At 37.6% G+C, this 26,134-nt stretch overlaps 1 protein-coding gene across 2 annotated transcripts in view; it reads right to left on the reverse strand.

Annotated features, from left to right (window-relative positions):
* Positions 1-258: 258 nt before the first annotated feature.
* Positions 259-26,134, reverse strand: part of LOC126236138 (Werner Syndrome-like exonuclease) — a 58,484-nt gene continuing 32,608 nt past the window's right edge. The window contains exons 5-7 of one of the 2 annotated variants that reach the window (XM_049945218.1): positions 13,984-14,125; positions 13,784-13,885; positions 259-4,439 (exon numbers count right to left, since the gene is read on the reverse strand). In XM_049945218.1, the coding sequence (XP_049801175.1) occupies positions 4,380-4,439; positions 13,784-13,885; positions 13,984-14,125 (304 nt within the window). In that variant the 3' untranslated portion in view covers positions 259-4,379. Of the gene's footprint in view, positions 4,440-10,164; positions 10,232-13,783; positions 13,886-13,983; positions 14,126-26,134 lie in introns of those variants that run through there. The other variant, XM_049945219.1, reaches the window with a different exon arrangement.

Genomic DNA, 26,134 nt, shown 5'->3' on the forward strand with positions numbered 1-26,134 from the left:
AGACCCATTAGAGAGATTACAGAATTTCTTAGATGTATGGGCACCTAAAGGCAATATTTTTTAAGGCGCACTCCATGTGAATGAAACAGGAAGCATAACAAACGTTACAATTATATCACAGTAATTTGAAGATAATTTGCCACAGATTCCACCCTGAATGTAGAATGTAGTTTATTTGTCTCATAATGCACAGTTACAAATCAAAGATTTTTGTACTGAAGACATGTCAAATAACTTTTTAAAATATAAGGTTATAATAATTAACATATTTAAGCACGCATTTCTGTATTTTTACACATGAACAATTCAACAAGAACATATATAACACTTATGGTCATTTTGCAGCTTGCAGTACAATTTATACAATATATTAACAGTTTATTACACAATACATAATCTTTATTGTTTGTTTTCTTTTCTAATTGCCAAACTGTCCGGCATGAATTCAATTGAATTGAATAATAACATTTTTCCGCTAGTGTGTTAAATAACAATCTTTTTAGTGGATCAAACTACATATCTAACAGATTTGTTTTACTTGATTTATTGTAAATTTCTAATCCCATGTACAATGGCGTTTGAGTGTAAAGTTTTCAATTATGAGAGGGAAGTTTGAAGCTGTGCCTGTGACAAGTACTGTAATTGTGATTGAAATGAAAATTGCCAAGTGTGTTTTGATTTTTATATATGAAAATAAAAAATTCGTAGATGTACAGAGACGGAATGGTTAGTATTTTTAATTTTTTAAACAATAGGTGACATGATGTTCTTTTTTTTGATTAAACACGTTTCTGATGATTGTCTTTTGAAGTGTAAGTAATATCAAGCTGCTCATAGAGTCTCCCCAGAAAATTATTCCGTATCGAATTATAGTCTCAAAGTAGCTGTGGCAGACTATCTTCCTGGTGTGCATAAGGGTGGAACCAGATAAGACATTCATCACATAAGGTAGGCTATTTAGTTTGTTTGCTAAGAAGTCTACATGTGCCTTCCAATTTAAATTTTTGTCAAGATTTAGACCTACAAATTTTACATAACTTGCTTCAGTTATTTCCTGATTGCCGTGCACTATTTTTATAGGAGATGCTGGTGATGTTTTAGCACTGAACTGCACTAATTGTGTTTTTGTGACACTGAGTTTCAGTCTATTTTGCTGAAACCATAATTCTAGGTTTCCCATTATGAGAGAGTGAACATCAATGCTTAAAGGTAAATCATTTATGTACAACAGAAAAAGATAAGGCCCTAAAACTGAGCTCTGGGAGATGCCTTTACAAATTTTTTTCCAATCTGAGAATGATTTTTTTTCCATTTGAATTTAGAGTAACTCTCTGTTTTCTTTCTGACAAATAAGATTTGAACCACTTCAATGCCCTGTCCACAATCCCATAACACTCTAACTTGTGTAGAGTAGTAAGCGATTGACCAAGTCAAAAGGTTTGGTCAAATCACAAAAAATACCTATGACCTTTTTACCCTTGTCTAAAGCAGAGCTTATCTTTTCAGTGAATTCCCAGATAGCATTTATTGTATTTTCCCCATTTTGAAATCAAAATTGATTTTTAATTATAATATAATTTTCTATAAGAAAATTTTCAAGATGTTTTGTAACAATCCTCTCTATCACTTTAGCAAAAACTGGCAGCAGGGAAATAGGACAGTAACTTCCCATTTCATCTTGTGAGCCTTTTTTGAACAATGGTCTTATTTAAGCATACTTTAACACATTCGGGCAATATCCTTCCTCAAATGACTGATTAATAATTTTAGACACTGGATGAGAAATGATGGTATAAACAGCCGTGACTACAGTGGTTGGAATTTCATCCCACCCAGCTTTCAAAGACACTACCGGTATGCATCTTCTACATCTTTTGGGATAATTCTTTTGAATGTTTGGAGGCTTGCATTTTTTTATATTTACAAAGTTGACATCTACCTTTTCCTGGTGCGCTGTGATATCTACTTCTGATTTTGCCACATTTATGAAGAAATCATTGAAACAGTTCAACATTTGAAAAGGATCTATAATTATATCATTTTTAATTTTTATTTGGACAACTTCTTGGCACTTGTTCCTTACTCAGATTTGATGACATCCCAAATTGCCTTTGATTTATTTTCATGTTTACTAATATACAGGTTGTTAGCCAATTTTTTTTTTCTGCCTGTACATCTTTTTTGAATGTATTCTTATGTCTCTGTATATACCCCACAAAGTCAGCATTTTTTTATGTTTTAACTCATTGTGAAGCTGTATTTTCTTGGCACTAGAAACTTTTATTCCTGGTGTAATCCAATTTATTTTACTGGCCACTCTTTGTCGCCAGGCTTGAGAGGGAAATGTTTCATTGAAAACACCTAGGAAACAGTTTAGGAATGTTTTGAAATATTTTTCCATTTGTCACACCATTATCTAGAGGCCAATTTATAGTTCTTAGTTTGTTAGAAAATATATTTACATTCTGTTAGCTAAAGTTCCTTTTAAAACATGTTTACACGTATTTTAGTTTCCCTATTTTTGGAAGCTCTATGAGCAGTGCTGAATGATCTGATATGCCTAAATTTAAACAGAATTTTCTTCTATCCTCAAACTGATAATTTATCAGAATATTGTCAATACATGGTTCAGAGTGGCTATTTCTTCTAGTACATTCAGTGAAGTTTAAATTAAAAGCATATTTCTGAATTAAATCACAAAAATTTACAGTTTCATTATTATTATTTAATACATTTATATTAAAGTCGGCTGCAATTACAATTTTTTTCTTTCTGTCTTTCTAATAAACATTGAAATTTGGATAAAAATAATTTTGTTACAGCACTTCCAGGAATTCTGTACACAGATACAATTACAGTATTTAAATCAATTAGCTCCACTTTCAAAATTACCTTCCTCTTTCAAACAATTGATCTCAGTTCTCTCTTTAAAATTTTTTGAGTCCTTTAGAAGGATGCAGCAGGCCCCCACAAGATCCGTTACCTGTACAAAAACTACTGGCAACTATAAAATGTTCAATTTTATCCTGCAGACCTTGTCCACAAACAGATTTCCCAAGCAATACATTCCTCCCCGTCCAACAACAATGTTCCTACCCCCAGACCACACAGAAGCATCCCCCTCATCACCCAATATTATCCTGGCCTCGAAAACATCAACAAATTACTCCGCCAGGGATATGACTTTCTCAAGTCAACCCCTGAAATGAGATCATCCCTTGACAAAATTCTCCCCACACCACCCAGAGTTGCCTTTCGTCGCCCCCCTAACCTCCGTAACATCCTTGTTAAACCCTACAATATTCCCAGACTACCTTCTCTACCCAGCGGTTCCTACCCCTGTAACCGATCCCGCTGCAAAACCTGTCCCATGCATCCCCCCACAACCACCTACTCCAGCCCCGCTACTGGTAAAACATACACAATTCAAGGCAGGGCTACGTGTGAAACTACACATGTCATTTATCAACTGACATGCCTGCACTGCACCGCCTTTTACATCGGCATGACAACAACTAAACTGGCTGAGCGCATGAACGGACACAGACGAACTGTCCGCCTAGGAGATGCCCAATACCCAGTAGCGGAGCATGCCCTCCAGCATAATTCTAGGGACCTAGGAACCTGCTACACCGTATGTGCCATTTGGCTTCTCCCACCCAACACCAGTCCCTCTGAACTGCAGAGATGGGAACTTGCACTCCAACACATCCTTTCATCCCGCCATCCCCCTGGACTGAACCTACGTTAAACAACCTCACTCCCATTCACTCTTCAGTCTTCTCCTCTTTCCCTTTCCTCTTTAGCCATTCACGCATCTTTTCATCCTACATAGTTGTGTTTATCTTTATACTATATAACTCTTTACTTCTGTATGCATCCTCTTTGGTTTGAAGCTGGCACAGTACTTACAGTAGAATATCTTTGGCTTCCCTCTGACAACCATGCCTCCATCCTTGCTACCCTCCCTGTTTTCCTTTCCCTGTTGCTTCATAACCTGGGTTGTGAGTAACTGAATCTCATTTCCCTTCTTCCCTTTCTTTCCCCTCTCTCCTCGCCAATGAAGGAACATTTGTTCCGAAAGCTAGGAACGTAAATTTTCAGTTCAGTTTTATGTGTATCTATCGGCTGTACTGAGCTGATGTAAGTACTGGCCAGCCCCTCGATCTCTTTGTTAGTATTTGTTTCACCATACTATTTGGTAAGTTGTGACAAATTTCTCTGCATATAAAATGACACAATGTTAGTTTTGTTAACAATGATTTTGAAAGTGGAGAAAAAGTCTTAGAGACAAAATCATAAAACCGCATTCATACATCTTAAGTTACAATAGGAGATACAAAATTTCGTAGTTACTTGAAAGATCCATAAAATTGACATTAAATTTCACATTTCACTTTCTTCTTTGAAGTAAGTTCATGAAAAAGCACAAAAGATGCCTGAAAAAGTAAAGAAATATATACAATACATTACTTAACAATACAATATTATATGACAAAGGAAGAAATTTTGTTTAGTTTTTTGATGGTAGTAGTTTGTATGTGTACCTACATTAAGTACTGGAGTTGTACAAGAGAAATGACACACACACACACACACACACACACACACACACACACACACACACACACAGATATGTGTATATTACGTGTGTGTGTGTGTGTGTGTGTGTGTGTGTGTGTGTGTGTGTGTGTGTGTGTGAGAGAGAGAGAGAGAGAGAGAGAGAGGGAGAGAGAGAGAGAGAGAGACTATGGGTTTCATAGTGTGGCTTTAAAGCAAATGTGCTCTATTATCACCAGATTTACAAGTTTAGGTCTCTGGACCTCATCTTTGACCAAGAATAACTAGTAAAATCTTTCCCGCAATGTTATAAACCGAAGAGGACAGATGTGGATGAAGCAAAACTTATACAAGCTCCAGAAGTTAACTCACCTGCTGATCGCCACCAGCGAACAGAAGCCACACACAAGAAACATACAGAAAATTTTTTGGGGTAAGTGCTGTATTAGAAATGCCATTAGATAAAGAATCAGAAACCGTTTCAACTAAAGTTACTAAGTACCCAGATTTTGCTATACTACACCATAACGTTCAGTCACTCACAAATAAAATTTCCATGTTGGAAGCACTACTCCAGTATGCACTAAACATTGATATAATTTGCATTACTGAACATTGGCTACAAAATGACGAACTAAAATTAACCTCAATCTCAGGATATAGATTAGCAAGTCAATTTATCCGAGAGTTTTCCAAACATGGTGGCTCTGCTATCTTTGTGAAAGAACAAATAAATTTCTGTGATGTCAGTAAAAGTTATATTGACTCAATTGAAAAAGACTTTGAGTTTTCCATTACCAAACTGCCAGAGTTTAATTTCATAGTTATTAACATATACAGAGCACCAAGTGGAAACCCGTCAGTCTTCATGAATAAACTAGAGGTGCTGTTGAACAAGATCAGTACACTAAATATGAAGATAGTGCTTTGTGGGGATTTCAATATTGATTTTTCAAAAGACAGCAGCAGCAGAGATGCTTTGATAAATATGACCAACGCATTCAATATGATCCCCACAATACACTGTCCAACAAGATTAACAGAATGCACAAATTCCATTATTGACCAAATATTCATCTCAGAAACAACATGAATATCTGAAACTAGCCTTCACAAATAGCTTCAAGTACATGAATATATCACTCACTTCACCAAAAGAAATAACTTCCATAATAAAATCTTTAAAAACAAAGCATTCTAGTGGGTACGATGAAATATCAACAAACTTAATTAAGGCATGTTCTTGTGAGTTTAGTACAATTCTAAGTTACTTGTGTAACCAGTCAATTATAACTGGGACATTTCCTGACTGGCTAAAATATGCAGATGTTAAGCCTCTATTCAAGAAAGGGGATAAAGAGATACCATCAAACTACAGACCGATTTCACTTTTGCCAGCATTCTTAAAAATTTTAGAAAAAGTAATGTACAGGCAGCTGCTCAACCATCTCACCACAAATAACATATTATCAAGAACACAGTTTGGATTTCTGAAGGGTTCTGATATCGAGAAGGCTATTTACACCTATAGTGAAAATGTACTTAATTCATTAAATAACAAATTACAAGCAGCAGGTATTTTCTGTGATTTGTCAAAGGCATTTGATTGTGTGAACCACAACATCCTTTTAAGTAAATTAGAATTCTATGGTGTCACGGGCAGTGCTGCAAAATGGTTCAAGTCATACCTCACTAACAGGAAACAAAGGGTGTCAGTGCAAGGGACTAGTGAATTAAGTCATCAGTCATCATCAGAATGGGAAGAAATTACATGTGGTGTCTCACAAGGATCCATCTTAGGGCCATTGCTGTTTCTTGTGTACATTAATGATCTCTCATCAGTTACACTGCCAGAAGCAGAGTTCGTTTTGTTTGAAGATGACACAAGTATTGCAATAAATAGTATGTCAAGTGTAGTTCTAGAAAGATCTGCTAATGATATTTTCATGGATATTAATAAATGGTTTAAAGCCAACTCACTGACATTAAACTTCGATAAGACTCACTATATGCAATTCAGAACTTGTAAGAGGTTCCCACCCAGCATATGCATAAAATACGAAGAAGAGCAGATAGAAGAGGTTGACAGTCTTAAATTCCTGGGATTACAACTTGATAATAAATTCAGTTGGGAAGAGCACACCACAGAACTGCAGAAACGCCTTAACAAATCTGTCTTTGCAATTCGAGTGTTAGCAGACATAGGCGACATAAAAATAAAAAAGCTTGCATACTTTGCCTACTTCTATTCCATAATGTCATATGGTATAATATTTTGGGGTAACTCTTCAAGTCAAACAAAAGTTTTCAGAGTCCAAAAGCGTGTAATACGTATTATTTGTGGAGTAAATTTACAGACGTCCTGTAGAAACCTCTTCAAAGAACTGGGTATACTAACTACTGCCTCTCAGTATATTTACTCATTAATGAAATTTGTCCTAAATAATATATCTCTTTTTCCAACAAACAGCTCAGACTGGAACAAAAAAAAACCTTTTTTTGTAATCAGTTGATGTTGGATCAAAATAAAATAAATAAAAAAATAAATAAATAAACAATACCAGGAACAAAAATGATCTGCACAAGGACTTAAAAGCACTTACTTTAGTTCAAAAAGGGGTCCACTACTCAGGAACACTCATCTTCAATAATTTGCCAGTAAACATAAAAAATTTAGTTACAAATAAAGATCAGTTTAAAAGGAGCCTGAAAGACTTACTAGTGGCCAACTCCTTCTATTCCATTGACGAATTTTTTAATAGAGACAAATGATGTATATATTCATACTATTAGTATTGTTATTTCAGCTTAAAAAAATAAAAAATAAATTGACATGTTCCACATCCACGAGGATCTCCTCAGCACGGATCAATGGAACGAAAAACCAATCTAATCTAATCTAATTCACAAGCAGAGTACTGAGCATGGGTTATAGTGATCATGAGGCACAGCTGCTGTGTAAAGAAATGCCAACAAGTAGTATCAGTTCTGGAAAAGTAGTTGAAAAAAGAACCTTTTCTGAAGATAACATTAGAATTTTTAATCTCTTACTGGCGAAGGAAAACTGGGAAAGCATCGCCACTCAGAACAATGTTGATAGCATGTACATGAGTTTTCAGAGCATCTTTGTTCTCTATTTTAATGTAGCATTTCCAAAAGTAGTAAAAACAGTAAAACCTAACAATAATAAGCAATGGGTAACTAAAGGCATAAAAATTTCCAGTGAGAGAAACAGATTTCTGCAGTACTCTTGTAAGAAATATAGAGTAACCCAAGAATTCGCAGATTATTCAAAAGCCTACAAAAGAATCTATGGCAGAGTAGTCAAAGAGGCAAAAATTACGTAGAATGACAATTTGATAAGAAACTCATCTAACAAAATGAGATCCATGTGGAGAGTTATAAAGGAAGAAACTTGTAGTTCAGTGCCAAAGAAAAAGAATGTATCATTAACACTAGAAGGCTCAAAAGTCACAGACCCAAATTCAGTTGTGCAAAAATTCAATGAATACTTCACCTCATCCCAGGACACTGTCAAGGACCAGTCCCAAGTTTCTCCAGCAAGTCAGTGACCTTCAATGCATCTATGTATGTGTATGAAACAAACCCCAATGAAATTATAAGTAAAATTAAATCATTAAGCAATAAAATGTCAAGTGGTCTTGATGAAGTACCTGATTTCATATTAAAAGCATGTGCTCACCACATAGCAAGCCCCTTGGCAAAAATTTTCAACCTCTCTTTAAAAACTGGTGTATTCCCAGATATTTTTAAAATAAAGTTTCACCACTTTTAAAATAAAGTTTCACCACTGCTAAAAAAAGGTGGTTCTGAAAAAATATCAAACTACCGACCCGTGTCACAGTTAAGTCCCTTCTCAAAAATTCTAGAAAAACTCTTCTATGACAGCCTTTTAAGTTTCATAAATAAATATGCACCTCTTACAGTACAACAACATGGTTTTAGAAAGTCTAAATCTACACAGACAGCAATTTTCGAATTCTTAGACTGCATTTTAAAATCCCTTGATCAACATAAATTAGCTGCAGGTATTTTTCTAGATCTATCAAAAGCCTTCGAAGTCCTGGACCATAACATTCTGCTCGAAAAATTAGAAAGACGAGGAGTAAGAGGTGTAGCACATAGCTGGTTGTGTTCATACCTAAAAAACCGTAGGCAGAAAGTATCACTTCAGTATGAATTCAACAAAATGAATAAAACAAGAAACAACTCCTTTCTTTCTAGGGAATTACCAATAAAATACGGTGTACCACTGGGCTCAATCCTAGGTCCACTACTCTTCTTGATTTATGTGGACGACTTAGTTGAATATATGAGTACCACAAAAACTATCCTGTTTGCCGATGACACCAGCATATTACTCACTGGATCCAGTCCAGAAACTTTGTGGTCCATAGCAGAAAGTTCTATGAAAAGACTCTCTGAGTGGTTCACAAAAAACAAACTCATTATAAATACTGAAAAAACTGTGTGTGTCGATTTTCATTTAATTCCTCCAACTAATCAAATGTCTATTCAAGCCCAATTAAAAAATGATCCCCTAGAAAATGTAAGTGTCACAAAATTCTTGGGTCTTTGGGTTCAGCAAGACTTAAAGTGGGACACACATATAAATAACTTGTGTAGAAAACTATCTTCTGTGTGCTATGGCCTAAGAATTTTAAAGGCTACAACAAGCAAAACAACAGTACTGCAGGCATACTATGCACAGTTCCACTCACTAATCCGATATGGGATCATTTTCTGGGGATACTCAACTCACAGTGTAAAGGTTTTTAGAATGCAAAAAAGAGCTTTAAGAATAATTTGTGGCCTTAAAAAGATGGAGTCCTGTAAATCCCATTTTACTGAGCTTGGTGTTCTAAATGTTCCAAGTTTATTCATTTATGAAACTATCTTGTTCACTAGGGACTACCTCCTGAAAACAGGCAAACTGCTACAGAACAAAAGTGTACACAACTATAGTACCAGAAGGGTATCAAATATACATCAAAAATATCACAGAACAACCACCTATCAGAGGAGCATAATTAACATTGGCGTAATACTACACAATAAGATACCAGAGGAAATAAAAAATACTACTCATCCAATATTTAAAGCTCAACTAAAGGCATTTCTAATAAAGCACTGTTTCTATTCTGTCAATTTCTGAATAAGTAACAAAATTAATTGTAGTTGGTACCTAATTTTAATTGCTAATACTATGTATTATTGTAACTTATCTTTGACCTGTCCAATATCAATTGTACAATTTGTGCTATATGATAAAACTGGACCAATAAAAAATTAAATCAAATCAAATCAAATATAATCAGGTTGGACACAATTTCAAAAAGCAGTATAAATTACTGAAATTTTGTTGTCAAATGCTGGAACACACACAGAGGATAACCACTTAGCATAAGGAATGGTTACAGGCTGCCTATATGATGTAGCTGAATGTACATAAATAGACAAAACACAAGTCATTAATAGGTTTGTTTATAAATAACTCATCTGCTACCAGTCACAGTTTTCTTTCTTTTATTTTTCGCATGACATGTTTAGGGAAATGATTCCCATTTTCAAGTGTGTTTTTTGTGTTTGTTATGTCACTCCTATGTGATGTTGTCGATGTGTGAGATTCTGCTTCATTTCAGTGACTTTACTGCAATATATAAGAAAACACGCCATTTATTTGGTTGTTGATCTTTTTGTGAAGTTAGTGGTGAAATTTAGAAGAATTTATACTTACAGTTTCCTTGTGGTCCATTTGTGCAGTCTCTCACACACACTAAACATCACACACAACTTGTTGTACACTTTTAAACATCGAAAATATTTTACATAAACAAAACAGTTACACATATGTTCCTACAAGTTGTCAACAGAGATGACATTATAGGTCTTCCACAGAGTATGATATACTTTTGTACAGAGGCTATTTACCTTAACAATTTCGATCATAATTTACTTATGTCTATTTTACAATTGTGTTTATTTTGATGTGTTACTATTTTTGAGTATACTATCGAAACATCTGAAGAAATTCACCGATTCACTTTCAAGTTTTTCATTTCATATTTTATCTTCATATTTTCCGTAATATGAATATATCTCCAAGTCTTCTAGCAAATCCATTTTATGTCCTTTATTTAATCGGTGGAGTACTTTGACAGTTTGCTCTATTTTTCCAAATGGGTGTCCTGTGTTATGTACATGTGTTGCTATGGCTGATGTAGCGTGTCTGTTGTGTGTGTAGGCCTTTATGTGCTCTGTGTACCTGGTGTTGAAATTTCGGCCTGTTTGACCTAGGTTGAACATGGAGCATTCCTGGCATGTGACCTTGTATATTCCAGAGTCTGAGTGTGGATCATGTTACACTTTATACTGTGTATTAGTTTTTGTTGTAGTTTATTAGATGTAGAAAACCCAATTTTTACTTTGCGATTTTTGAAAATATTTACAATCTTCTGTGATACATTGCCAATGTATGGGATACGAGATATACATATATTTTTCTCTTTTTCTTCTGTGGTGCAGTTTGTACCTGGGTCTTTCTTCACTTTGTATAGGATCGTGTCAACCATGGAAGCATTGTATTCATTGGCAACTGGGATCTTTTTCACTGTGTTTATTTCTTGTTGCATGTTTCTTGGTCCAATGGTATTTTAGTTGCCCTATGTAGCACTGACCTGTATGCTGCCTGTTTATGGATATTTGGGTGACATGAAGGTTTCAGGGATTGTGGTGTCAGTCATTGTGTTTTTCCTATGAATTTTGAATGAGCATGTTTTGTTATGTCTTGTAATATTTAGGTCCAGAAAGCTGATGCTTTTATTTTGCTCTTGTTCCACTGTAAATTTGATTTTCTCATGTAGATTACTGAAGTAATTTAGAATCTCATACCCTATCAAGGGCAAGTCCACTTGTGAAAACAGCCATGTTATCTACCTACTAAGCTGCCACCAGTGTGCTGCTTTATGCATGGGCATGACAACTAACAAGCTGTCTGACCAACAGGTCGACTGGCAAGATGACTGATGAGGCTTCATGAGTACGTCATCAGAGTGATATACAAAAATGGATGCAAACACAAGGACGTTGAGTGTCTTTTGAGGAATCCTTTGGCAGAACACAGCACTGTGAATGAAAGATCCAGCATTGCTGGAAACCTCTGAAGCCTTGAAAGAGGAACTGATCAAAGAATTCCAATTAATACATGAAACACTGAATAAGAGGAACTATGAACCAATGAGGCGGAAATGATTGCTCGTCATCCCAGCTCATCTACAGCTAGCTATCCTGAAATTTTTCCACGATGCTCCAAGATGTGGTCACCTGGAATTTGTGAAAACTCTAAGCAGAATCAGATGCAGGTATCACTGGCCAGGTCTCTACCAATCCTTTAGACACAATGTGAGCCACTGTAAATAATGCCAACAATGAAAGCACATGCCGCAGTTACCCTCATGGCATCTGGTACCAACTGTGCCTAAATTGGACTCAACCTCTTTGGGAGAGTTTTTATTTATTTATTTGCTATTTTATTGTAGTTTGTGATCTATATAAAAGAACAGAGCAAATGTTGCACATGAAATGGCATGGATGTAGCACACAGTATTTTAACAATATTTTGAATATCTTAGTAATAACTAAGCATTAAGCTGCTTAAGGGGGAAAAAAGCTACACAGAATATTTGAATAATAATAAAAAAGTCAACATCTCTTAGGGGGGTTTCTAAAGTTGACAAAAGGGAACTGATGGATAACAGTCTGCACTGACAACATCATGCCTTGTGCTGCCACCAAAGAGGTACCGACTGCTGAAGCTCCGGAAATCGCAAAATTCCTTGTAGAGGAAATTTTGACATCCATTCAAAGACTAGTATCAGAGGTAGTTTCACATTGTGACATTAAACACAGGATGACAACTGCCTTCCATTCACAAACGAATGGCCTCACCGAATGCTTTAAATAAGAATTTGGCAGATAAGTTTTCGATATATGTCTTGTGTTGAACAGACAACCAGATGATATTCAGGATGACTGTGTCCAACATACCATCAACAGAACTGAAGAAGCAAGGCAGTTGGCTCACATATGAACAGTGAAAGACTGAGAGGACTATGATGTCAAGTGCCGGGCACTGAAGTACAGCTTGAGAGACTGGGTATGGATTTTTTTTGCCTGTGCAGAAAAAAGGGCTATTGGAAATGTTACTGAAGTGCTACTTTGGGTCGTGTCATATCTTTTATTAATTGTCAGACATCAAATGTGAAGTCTAGGATTGTGACCATCATCAAGAATAAAAAACCACAGACACATCATCCATGTCCTCCTCTGTATGAACCCCTACTGCGGTCCAGAGGAGCAGATCGATAATGGGAGGTTCAAGGAGACTGAAGACCCATTGACAGTTGGGCACCTTACAGGGTAACCTTTGATACTCATCATAGTTAAGAGAATGTAACAACATGACTACAACATCAGTATCTGCAGGCAACACTACACAGAGAAACACTGACGAGATCTAGATCCAGGGTGCTGTACTCAGTTCCAATGATAACTTCTGAAACAAAGGGTTACAGTTTCTTCAGGAGAGGGAGCAATAATGCAATCATCACTAAATAACATGCTAAAGATTGCCAGTTTAAGCCCAACAACCAGCATTTTTTTAAAAATATTTGTGATTTCTGGAACGTTCTTGAAATATCTTATGTTTGTAGTGTTTGTGTATTCTGTAAAATTTGATGTTTGTATAAACAGCTGCATGCTCCATGTAGGTGTGAAATTATGTTCTGGTTGTACTTTGGTGTTCGTAATAAACGCGCATTCACTACTAAGTGTCGTATTTCATTGACAACCTTGCATTCAGATTTGGACTTAAGTGGGATTATAACATGACAATATTATACGTACATTAAAGGATAATAGATGCTGTGTACAACACATGAAACTGATTTGTTGCTCTGCAGCTACAATCAGTGCAATTTCAGAACTAACGGTGTAAGTACACTAAAAAGTATGGAAAATTTCATCAAAAGAAGGGAAGTGTGCCTGCAGAGTCATGGAGGGCATTTGAGTAACATATTTCATACATAATCAGAAGTAGCATACACAGCAATAATATGTAAATTACTTAATTACATCACTAAATTTGCACATGATTATGCTCTTAAAAGCTGTGTTCTTATTAAGACATTCTGCGTGTATTTACCAAAGCATCTGCAGCAGCATAGTGCTTTTGCTCTTCTGACAGCAACTCAAGCTGCCAATTGCTCTTTCTTACAGCATCATTTTTGTCCAAATTTTTGTGAAGCTGTAAGATCAAATATCGATTTTAATGCAAGAAACAGTATCATGTCAGAAACACACATAGTATAGTGTCAAATACATATGTGCATCAGTCACACTCACCACATATCTCACAAGTCTTTCTAGACTCCATCTCTGCGAACAATTTAAAACCTTATTTGCCAGGACACCCAAATCTATTGTTTTCATTGCATCCATGGTTTGGAACTTAATGGGAAAATCACGAATTAGTTTCCACAGATCACTGAAAAGGAAGAATATTGTCAAAAGTTTTATTAGATGAGAGCTCTTGCTACACGTATTCTTTAGTTACATGTCAATAATGAATGACCACGACGTGTTCATAAACATATTGCTTATACAGTATTATAGCCAACTTATTGACAGAAAGAGAACCAGTGTGTATGCTTTCTGCAGTTACAGCCAGACAAGATGAAGGAATTAGAAAAACAAATGAATAATGGAGGGAGGGAGGGAGGGAGAGGGGGGGAGGGGGAGAGAGAGGGAAAGAAAGAAACCATGGTGAAATAAATGTAAAAAGTGAGAATGTTTGAGCCACAGTAGGGTGAAGCAAATGTCAAAATGCAAGAATGTTTTAGTTTTAATAAGGTCCACAACCACCACAATTTTTTATGTCCAGTCAACGCTCACCATTTTGTACCGCTGTATGACTTGACAAAAGCTGCGACTGTAGCTCAATTATGTCCTTTAGATGGGTTATGCTATATTTAGTAACCTCGCCAGACAAGCAGATAGATGACACGGTGCCCAGTGGTGGTATGCTTCATTAGCTGTTATCCAACTCACCTCCACAAGGGGACTCTGCAGTGTCTGTCGACTGTTTACTGTACATTTAGTGCTATGGAACATAAACTTATGGTTTCCACCACCGCTAGCCTATACAGAACTCTGAGTATGAAATACGTGTTACAGAGCAAAGTTGGGCTTGGAGTTTATTCTTCTACTAATAATTACAATAGCGGTTACATGAATATTGCACTAAGAACTGTTTCTGCTTGGTTCATGGTCTAATTGACAATTAAATTTGTTGCTATACAAGTTATTTATGTTCACTCAACATTGTGGTTCAGAGTGAGGGTTATAACACTGGCAACGAGGTGGTCACAGTCCTGCTTCATCACACACTATCATGGACACCCGATTTCTCTAGCTTCAGCTGCAACAACTAAGCCAGCAACAACAGCTAGATTGTGTAAATTACCTTGTAGATATTCTGGTGAATGGTTGTATAACAGATGAGCATTTGCAGAATTTCCACCTGGATTTTGTGGCCCTAGTACAAAAAGGGCTTAAATGCAACTTTCCCAGATGCAATTTCTTTCAGTTTTCAGACATATATTTAGGTTATATTCTCAGTGGAGAGGGCCCTTGATCCATCACAGAATATGTAGAGGCTATTCAAAATATGTCTGTGCCCATATCTATTAATGATATGCAGTTTTTTCTAGAAAAATTTAACTACTATGGATAATTTATCACCCATTCAGCTTTGGTAGCCTGACTGCTGAACAGTGTCAGAAAAAAGGAGTAACTTTTCAATGGTCAGAAGAGTGCAATTGTGTTTATCAGAAATTAAAATCTACCCTCCAACCATTACTCCGAATTGTGATTTACAATTTACCAGACCCACTTGTCATTGGTGTTGGCCACAGATACAGCCTTACACGGGATCAGAGTGGTTCTCTCACAAGGGAATGGTCCAATAAGACATTTTGAAACCTACCCTGAATTTTTTTACACAGGAAGAACACAACGAAAGAAATGCACTGTCAAAATTTTAGCTGCTAGGAGGCACTGCAAGTACTTAAAAAAAAAAAATAGCTGAAACTTGACAAATTCATAGCACGCCAAGCAGCAGTAAAAATGTACACCCCTAATCGTGCTGCAGCAACTGCGCATGCACAACTAGGCACACAAACAGCCAAGGTCGGAGGTACATTTGTAAACAGGAAACACAACACAACCCGATCGTAATTTGTAAAGGATGTTTCAGGTTACCGTTTGTTGATAGTTTTTATGACACTGAAGTACACAGTTACTATTCTCTTGAATTAGCCACTCAAGTAACATCCATTACAAATTATCAGTTGCTTTTTGCAGTATTGGTAACTATAGACAATACAGAAAAGCTGAATTAATATTTATTATGCTTTCATAAGGCTAATAATACCTTTCTTCTTCCAGTTTCACAGTAATGTGGAATCCAATTAAAATTCTCAATTTAGCAATGATGAAATATGAAGAACATCGCTTCTAGCTGAAATCACCTACTTCTCCTGAGGACATACATATGTCATTTGTTAGTTGATTTCCCTAACATTCATTCGAATGATCTCAATAATTTGAAATTGTGGATACGTTAAAAGAAATAGGAAATAACTGTGATTATTCCATGAACTGTGGTTTGGCAGACGTCAGTTGTGTCAGTAACAGTACTGAAGAAGAATACCTTCCAAGCCTACAAACAAACATGTACTGCAACAGCTGTCAGCGACAAAGAAAAGTCAGTGAAATACTGGTTAAATGAAGGAGGGAAAAAGTGCTCGAAGTTATGCAGTGTGCAAAGGTGTTTTTGTTTTGTAAAACTGGAGCATGGACTGTAAAAATTGAAGAGTGAATTACAAGAAGTAAGAAATATGTGCCAAACAGATACCTGAAACCACCTGAGTGAAAAACTGTTCGAAAGATTTAGAACTGCCCGTGAGAGACTATGCACCATTACCAAAGGAGATCTACAAGACTGGGCCCTCCGAACTGCATCTGACATGAACGTTGCTAATTTCCAGGCTTTGTCAACCTGACTACACAGGTTCAAGAAATCGTACAGAATAGGAAGTGGGAAAATTACCATGTTTACGTCATGTAAACGTGTAGAGCAGCTGCCAGTGATAGACAATGCGATAGAGAAATTCATAGCTGACGTAAAGACGAAACTTACTGTTATCCTCGCAAATGCTGTTTATAACACTGATCAGTCAGGTTTCGTGAAAGAACTGTGTGCATACCGCACTTTTATCTTTTCGGAGTGAAAAAAGGACGGAGTCGGTTGCCCAGTCAATGAATGCCATGACACATTCATATACAATAATGCCAGTGATAAGTATGAGTGGTTTACTGTTTCAGCAGCTGTATATCTGCTGTCAAGAACCGCAAGGCAAATTAGGACCAAATATAAAAAATGGTCTGTATAGTTGCAAAAGTCTTGTAATCGACATATCTAAATCTGGAAAAACAGGAAAGAATAATTTTCAACATTTCATTCGAAACGTATTCCTACCAGCTGCAGAAACAAATTCGTTGCTTTTGTTGGATTCATGGTCTGAACATAACAAAGCCTCTGTTTTTGTGTAGAATGATGAAAAATCTGTAGATGAAATGTGGATTCCACCTGGACCTACTAGTGCGATTCAACAGCTTGATACAGAATTTTTTTGACAGTGGAAACCATTTTCTGGGAAATTATCAGACAACATAATTTCTGATACCTCTCTATCATTTCAGTTTATCACTGGAACAGTATTCTTAAGCTCCAGTCATTTGTGCATTACGTTTTCTTCACCACACTTTACAAATTCGATCAAGTATGCCTGGTATGCAGTGCAATACACAGAACGGCCGGGACCATTTCTGACTCCATAGAGGGTGCAACCCATACACTGGTAATCAACAACAGTCCTCCAATTTACTGTAGCCAACTTCAAATGGTCTTACACCTGTAATGGTGTTAATGATATTATTGACCTTACCACATCCCCTTTCCATCTATCCTCATATGGAATGGTGGAAAGGCTTGTTTGCTCCTTTAAGTGTGAATGCTGAAAGCTTTAGGATCTGCTAAATCAGCTTCATCACTGAACACCTTCCTAGCTTCTTACAGGTTCATGCCCTTTAGTGGTTGAAACCTGACAGAGCTCATTTATTGGTGCCGTCATGCAGGGTGTATGTGTGGACAACATTAAAAAATTCTCAGATTTTTCCCGGATTTCCCATGTGAAAACACACTTTTTCCAGGTTAAGCAACAATATGCTTTCCCTTGGAGCTTTAAAACTTACAAATCCTTTGAATGATAAAGGTATTATATACCGGCATAGAACTTCTTGGGACTTTATGGACTGAAACACAGCAAAAAACAATGCATTTTGGAAAGATCTTTGATATGCAGCAACATGTGCACTGCATGTTTGCGTATTATGAAAGTATAAATATTTATTCCACCAATTACAGCATGGTAACTTTCAAAGTACTGAAATCAAGATTGCGATGCACTTTTGTCAGCCAATCATAGCTCATGTTATGTGGTTTGCTAGCTAGTGGCAGCAGATATTCAGAGCATAGGACTTGGATGTAGTCAGCCAATAGTAAAATCACAATTCAGTAGTGCGAACATACAAATAGGATAAGTTAATAGTTTAAATTAATATGCATTCAGTATAGCTACATGACAAGTTAAACTTTCAGCTATAATACTGGTCATCAAAATATCCCCCCCCCCCCCCCCCCCCCCGCCTCCCTCAGGGGTGTGGTTAGGCAGGATCCTAAGAGCACAGCTTAAATTGCAGCAGCTGAATATTTCTGACAAGCACAATTATAAATTTCACTGCTACGTTAAAGCGGTGTCCCCTGAGGAGGGCTATGCCCATGCTGCCAGTGTCGGCGAGGAGGTATGTGTGCTCTGGATCTGGAGCCAGACAAAGTGTGTCCCACAACGACCTATCCTAAGGCTATCCTTTTTCCTTATCATTCTCAATCAGAATTGCAGCATGAAAAGGGCAACGGCTTGAGGTGCAGAAGAAGATGGCCAGTCTTTTCAAAAGAAGATTTGGCAAATCCCCATGTGATAATTACAAATATACACCAGAGGGCTAATACCTTGTTGACCGAGGTCAACGCAAGCAGCTACCTGATTCTGGTGAGCCTGCATCATGTGCGAAAAAAAACTGTGACTCTACCAGTACCTCAAAATCCAATCTAAATCACGGACACAATATCAGACCGAAACAGACTTTTAAAATGGGAATCATAAACATACAGACAATGATGAAGGTGGGTAAGCAAAAACAAGTTCTTGACTGTATGGGAGAATGTGGGATTGGCATACTGGCACTATAGGAAACAAGATTCAGGGACAAATGCATGATGGAATCATAGGGATACGTAATTCTGATAGGGAAACCCGGTGTTGGGGAGCCAACGCAATCTTCTATGTTTGGCACAGCCTCTGTAGTAAATCGTGGATACCTGGATAGTATCACTGCATCGATGGGCATAAACGAGAGGTTGTCACATCTGACAGTGAAAATAGGAAACAAAACCGATACAATAGTAAATGCACATGCACCAACAAATGATAAGAACAAAAAAGACAAAGCAAGAACTGAACATTTTTGCTCCACTTTGGATAAGGTAGTGGCAGATGTGGACAAAAGAGGTGTCACTATTTTTCTAGGAGAGTTTAACACGCAATTAGGCACAGAAAGGGAGTTTAGAGGTCCTGTGGGAGATTATCCAGCCCACATGAGAACAAACAAGAATGGAAAGAGATTAGTGGGCTTGTGGAGGAGAGACAAGATGAGAATAATGACCACTCATTACAAAGCTAAGGCAAGCAAGAAAACAACGTGGGTCAGCCCTGCAAAAAGGATTGGGGAAAAACAGCTACACCATGTAGCAAACCATGATAAGAATCACAGATTATGAACATGAAAGTGAGGAAAAATAGCAGGATGGAATCAGATCACTACCTTGTTGAAATAAAATGCAAATAGATACCTGACAGATCAAGGAAATGTAGGAACATAAACACTCACAGAATCAACCTAGATCTTCTGAAAAAACACAGAGCAGAGTATGCAAAGAGAATGGTAGTTCAGAGTGATTGGAAAAGAGTGAGAGATAAGATGGAAGAAGAGGAAGTGTGACTTACTACTAACAACATGAAAAGGAAGCACGAGTGGTGCACGGATGACTGTGAGAATGCAGTCAAGACCCGGAGGAAAGCATGGATGACATGGAAATCCTGTAAAAGCAAGAAGGCTTGTCGAACTTCCAGATTGCGAGAAAAATTGCTAGAAAAACAATCAGAATTGCCAAGTGTGGTAACCACAACCAACTGCGGGAATGCCTTGGGCTGGGGAACGGAGCCACCAGGCGGGGAAGCCGCTGGTGGTGGAGCATGCACCACCGGGTAAACACAAGGACGAGACGGACGACAGATCAACAACAACCGACAACAACCGACAAGGACCGACACAACAAGGAAGAGATAAACAACGGAGGCTTGTAGAAAGCACAACACTAAACACCAACAGTAAATCCAATCGGAACCAGAGCCAGCCAAATGTCAACAATGAGCAACGACCAGAACGCCGTACCGCCGAGATAGAGACGCAATCCAGAGCGATTACCGGACTGACTGGACTAGGGCAGAGCGGGTCCCTACGAAACCGGAGGGAACGGCTATTGGCCGCGGTCTGCACGTGGTGTAGCGGTGGCGCCCTCGCTGCGCGGAAGAGCTGCCGCGGACACGGAGCCCTCTATGGTCTGGCCACGTCCATTTGTTCTGGCGTGTGTTCAACTTCCGCAGTGGGAGGTACTAGACCAAGAGAAGCAGATGGAATGAGAAACCTGAAGAAGCAAACACTGCCTTCAAGAAAAAAATCGTGAATATTTTTCAGAGAAATGAAGAGCAGAATTAAAGGCTTCGAGGCAAAAGAACCCTTCGTAATAGGACAAGATGGCACAATAAAAAATGGCGAGAAAGAGGTGTGCGAGGAAATGGCTAGGTATTTTAGGGATTTGCTGAATGCAGAAGCACTAACAGTAAAGTGGACACACTTACGCTCTAGGGACAAAAGTCAGGATAGTCTAGACAATGCACCCACCAGGGCAGAAGTAGCAGAGGCAATTAAAAACCTCAAAAACAACAAGGCATCAGGCAATGATGGTATCTGTGCTGAAGAGATCAAGTGGGGTTGGCCTGAAGTAGAAAGAAGTGTGTACAATATAATAATGGGTATCTGGAGAAATAAGAAAATATCCATAGACTGGAAAGAAGCCATTATAATACCACTACAGAAGAATGGGGACAAGAAAGTGCTGGATAACTACAGGGGCATCTCTCTCTTAAACTTAGGGTACAAGGTTTTGTCAAGAATCAGAGATGAAGAACAACTGAGGCTGACAATAGAAGAGCACAAGTGTCGCTTTAAAAAAGGGAGGAATTGTACAGAACAGATATTTGGAATAAAAAGAATAAGTATTCTGTTTGATGTGTTAGAAGACAGAGGACTGGATGCTACAACACATGCAATAATAAAGGAAACATTAAGCAACACTACTGCTAGGATCAGGTATCGCAGTACGCTGTCAGACAGCTTCGAAATAAAAACAGGAGTCTGGCAAAGGGATGGGCTGTCACCCATTTCATTTAACCTGGTTTTGGACGAAGTAGTGAGACAGTGGAGACAACTAAATAGTAACATGAAGATCAAAGGTGTGCAAATAGGGTACCAGGTCAAACATAATGCAACAGTGGACTGCCTGGCATTTGCAGTTGACATGGCACTCTTAAATGAGACAGAAGAAGACAACATTAAAAAATCTAGCCAAACCAGCAGAAAAGGTCAGACTGAAGATTGCATATAAGAAGATCAAGACACTGAACACTCAGTCTGACTGGAAGATAGGTGGCCAAGTGGTCAAGAAAGCCAACAGTTTTTGTTATTTGGAGGAGAAGATAAGTGGTGGCATACAGAGCAACAGTAGCACAGTAGACAAGACATAGCTTTTGCAGAAGCTTCGGTATGCAGTGAAAACAACATACGGCAAGAAAAATCTGTCACGGAATGCCAAATTGCAACATTACACAGCAACTGTAAGAAATACTGCTCTTTATGATTCAGAAACAATCACACTCAGCAAGAGAGCTTGTATTCAGTTGGAGGAGGAGGAGCAGAAAATTTTGAGAGAGATATGGGGCACCAAAAAACATGGGGATATATGGATACACAGAACACAACAGGAACTGTATGGAAATATTGAACCCATATCAAGCGAGATACACAAGAGGAGGTTATAATTTGTTACATGAGGATGGGCGAGGAGAGGTTGATTAAGATGATATGGAATGCAACATGTCATACAGGAAACAACAGAGTGAAGAAAGTCAGAGATGACTGGAAGGCTGTAGGAATAAAAGAAAGGAATTTGCAGGCAGTAGTACAGGACAGGGAGAAGTATAAAGGGTTTGTGGATGGTCACAGGTGGCCGCACACCAAAATCAAAGTTATCTTAACAGAAGAAGAAAGAAACAGAAGAAGTGAGAGAACGAAGACGTATTTGGAAGAAAGAAGGGTCCTAACAAAGCAGAACAAGAAATTTCACTGCTGTGCACTGAACATTTTGTGGATTACCTGTCAGAATAAATGTTCTGATGAGCACTTTGACTTTTCTGTATGAAAGTCAATTATGTGTTAAATTGCTCAAGAATTCACCTTGCTCTTTTTTTAAAGGATAATTATATTTGTTGCCATTGTTATTGCATAATCTATAGTCTATGCAAGAACTAAAATAGATATGAAAAACTAACCTTGAAATTAGTCTTTTTCTTTTTTAGAGTGTTACTCTTTAAGATATATGACACACAAATATGCCAATAAGTTTTGAAAAACAGCATAAATGGCTGGTCTTCTGCGCCCAAAATTTTTCTAAACAGCTGGTCCTGAAAGTTTTGAATGAAATTCAAACACTTCATGACTTGAGAAATTAATTGCACATTCTCACATGTAGCATAATTCATCTTGCGTAAAAGGAAATTTACTTTCAAAGTAATGCTTCTCAAATGACAATCTCCATATTTTCCCACGACTTGTTATAAATGTAAATAGTTGTGATGTCATGCTCATCAAAAGCAGTTTCTTGTTGTGAAGCCTTGCACAGTCTTCATCATAAAGCTTTGGACACATTTCACACTCGGCAGATGATTGTGAGTTTTGTTGTAAATGGTGCATTTTCTTTGCAACTAAAATTTTATTTTGGTGTTATTCTCTCATTTATGTTTTCTTGCTACAGTATTATTCTGCAGTAGCGGGCCAAAGGAAAGGTTTTAGAGTATCATTTCTTACCAGTCAAAACTACAAAAGTTTAATTGGAAAGTAAAACAATGAAAAATTCCCAGATTTCCCCATTGTCTCGGGGCATATACACCCTGTTATGAGATGCTTCTGGATCTCCTGTGCCAAACATGAAGCACATGCAGCTATGTTGTTCTGCTCTGTGGGCGCACCAGTGTGGGCACAAATATTTGGATGGAGTCTAGGGTGGATCTGGGGGATCCAGGAGCACCAGGTAGTGTTGGTAGCTACAGCATATGGGATACTGTGCCAATACTACATCCTACTCTGGTTGCAACATCCTCGTTAATGGCCACCTTCATCAAGGAGTCCACCGTTGCAGCCATATCATTGTTTTTTCCATTCCCAGGTATCTGTGGATGGCCGCCAGGTCCTTCCTTTGAGTGTGCTGTGGCTCATTTCTATAGACATTCATCTGGATTCACCAATCTTGCCACATCCTGAAAGGATGCTTCCACTCCTAGCAGCCTCCAAGCATTTGAAAAAAGGTCCAGATCCAGAGCTGTTGTCACTGGCAGCCCCTCACATTTCCCCAGAGCATTTAGCAGTAACAGTGCTTAGCTCACAGCCAGTTCTGCCACATCCCTGCACCAGCAAGGTGGGTACCATCCCTGTGTGCTGGGTCAGGAAAGGAGAGATTTAGTGACCCTGCCAGACATGCACAGAGATGATACAGACTTATCAATATGTGTAACACCTCACATGTCAAGAGACCACTGACAGAAACAAGGGTGATACAACAGGGTAGTCACATGAACCTCTGTAGTGGGCAAAATATAAGGCCACCTGATTGTGATCTCTGCCTTAGTTGCTGTTGATGAACTTGCCTCTCAAGTGGACTCTGCACTGCCAACTGTCTATTCTTTGTTTATGACATACGTGTTATCCAACCAATTCATGCTTGGACTTGAGTCTTCCATTCTGAGACAATCTCCACTACACTGTAGCTTAGATGAATTGCCAAGAACTGTTTTTCTTCGGTTCATTATATTATAGAAGTATTTATGCTCAATACTCATTGTGGTTCAAAATGAGTGTTACAGTACTATACAATCACTTTAAAATGCCTACACAGCCAAAACTGTGTAGGTGTAGTGAAAGCAGAATAAAAACATATATTACTTCAGACATTGACAGCAGATTGCTCTTATTCAAAAAATCGAGGAATGTGACTAGAGCAGAAACTGGACAAACAGATTCAAATTGGAGATAAGCCAGTAAGTTAGTTGCGTATTCTGTGGATTATAGCTGCAACCTCCTGCTATGATGTGGAACAAGTCATGTTTACAACTGTAGTACAACTTCTCGATACAAAATACAGCAACATGCTGAGCACTTACATAAGTTCTTAAGATTTTAGTGTGTGCACTAAACTCATCTTGCTAGCAAATTAAATACACCACCGTTTAAAGTAAGACCAAGTCAAATGTGAATTACTTAATCATCAACAACAAACTACAAACCTAAAATTGCACAATGCAACAGTTTCTTGTCATATTTCTTACCGCTATTTTGCAAAGACTGTGCTTATGTTCAGTGGCTGGCTGTGATCACTTTTATGCAAAACACAGTAATCTGCTCTTTGGATCCTTATCTCCAATGCTAATCCATGTGTAGCAGCACAAGACTGCATTGTCCTTTTTTGTATTATTTACTCTTCTATTGTCCTTGCACATCAACTTCAGAATACAAGGAACTTATTTATTGTGACTACTGTTAACACATGAAATCCCTTATGATACATTTACACATAACTCTGAAACTTACTGTATTACAAATAATTATTTAACTTCATAAAAATAAAACAGTGTGGAGACAACCACAGGGGTTGTTGCCTTTCCGAGACTTAGCTACTGTCTCAATAATTTCAGCACACAAATATCTGTAAAAACTTTATCTGCAGTTATATGATATATTGATATTTATCTTTCCTATGAATGCAAATGAATCTGTGTTTATAAGATATGAAAAGGGATAACATTCAGGGACTTTTCTAAGCATCACTAAAATCAATTACCAGTCAAAACAGAAACCATCATGGAAAAACACCTGTCTCTCTCTGTCTATAGTGTGTACCTGGGCTACAATCATGCTAGCTCCAAGATACGTCTGCATCACATTAGTCTTACTTCATTTCCACTGGGTCTGCAATATATGAGGACAGCAATATTATCTTCTTCATTTGCATGAGCTGATACAAATTCCAAAGTGCAACTGGTAAAAAATTGTAAATTATTTATCTTATTGTGTTGTGTTACTAGCCATCAACATAATAACGATGTAAGTAATACCTCTCTACTCTTTAAGTTAAACGAATTTCCTTTGAGTGGTGCAATGCACACTATTGTACAGGTAAATGTTGGCATGGATGAAATTTCAAAATGATTAGTAGGAGAAATGTGATTAGTCACTAACTGCAGGCTCTTGATATCACCACACCGTTAGCTGCCAATACAAACTATGCCACAAAGGTTTTATCCTGAAATGAGAAACAGTTAATTTTTCACTCTGGAAATAACACTGTATTATAGGATTAATCTCACTTTAAGCCACTGTAGGCATTTATTTACATCTTCGATTATAGGTTAGAAATCAAGATATAAGTTTCGAATAATGATGATGGCAATCTCATAGCCCAAGTATACATACATGTAACTTCTAGCATTAGTGATGTAGATTCCAGTATTTCATTTCTGTGTAATAGAATTAATAACAAACAAAAGACTGTCAGCAGTGAGCACAATATGCACTGAGTGCAAAAGATCACTACTACACAGACAATAAGGACTCCAGTGAAGAGAAAACTCATACCTTGTAATGCAACATGATACACTGTATCTGACAGAAAGAAAACATTTCATACACTAATAATAATTATGATGATAAACTATACATGTTGCTACTGTTTTTTCCCTTTTTGGCCCTTCTGTCAGCTCATTTAACTACCTTAGTCCCTCACGCCAGTTTTCACAACATCTTGCCATATCTTTGCAGGAGGAAGAGTGAATCTTGTTTGCTCTGAAGCACCTTCTCTGTTGGGTACATCTGGACAAAAACCTCCTGGTTTCTTAAAAAGGTGTAGACCACAATCTCATGGTAC

The sequence above is a fragment of the Schistocerca nitens genome, chromosome 2, assembly GCF_023898315.1.
Source record: "Schistocerca nitens isolate TAMUIC-IGC-003100 chromosome 2, iqSchNite1.1, whole genome shotgun sequence".
Lineage (NCBI taxonomy): Eukaryota > Metazoa > Arthropoda > Insecta > Orthoptera > Acrididae > Schistocerca > Schistocerca nitens.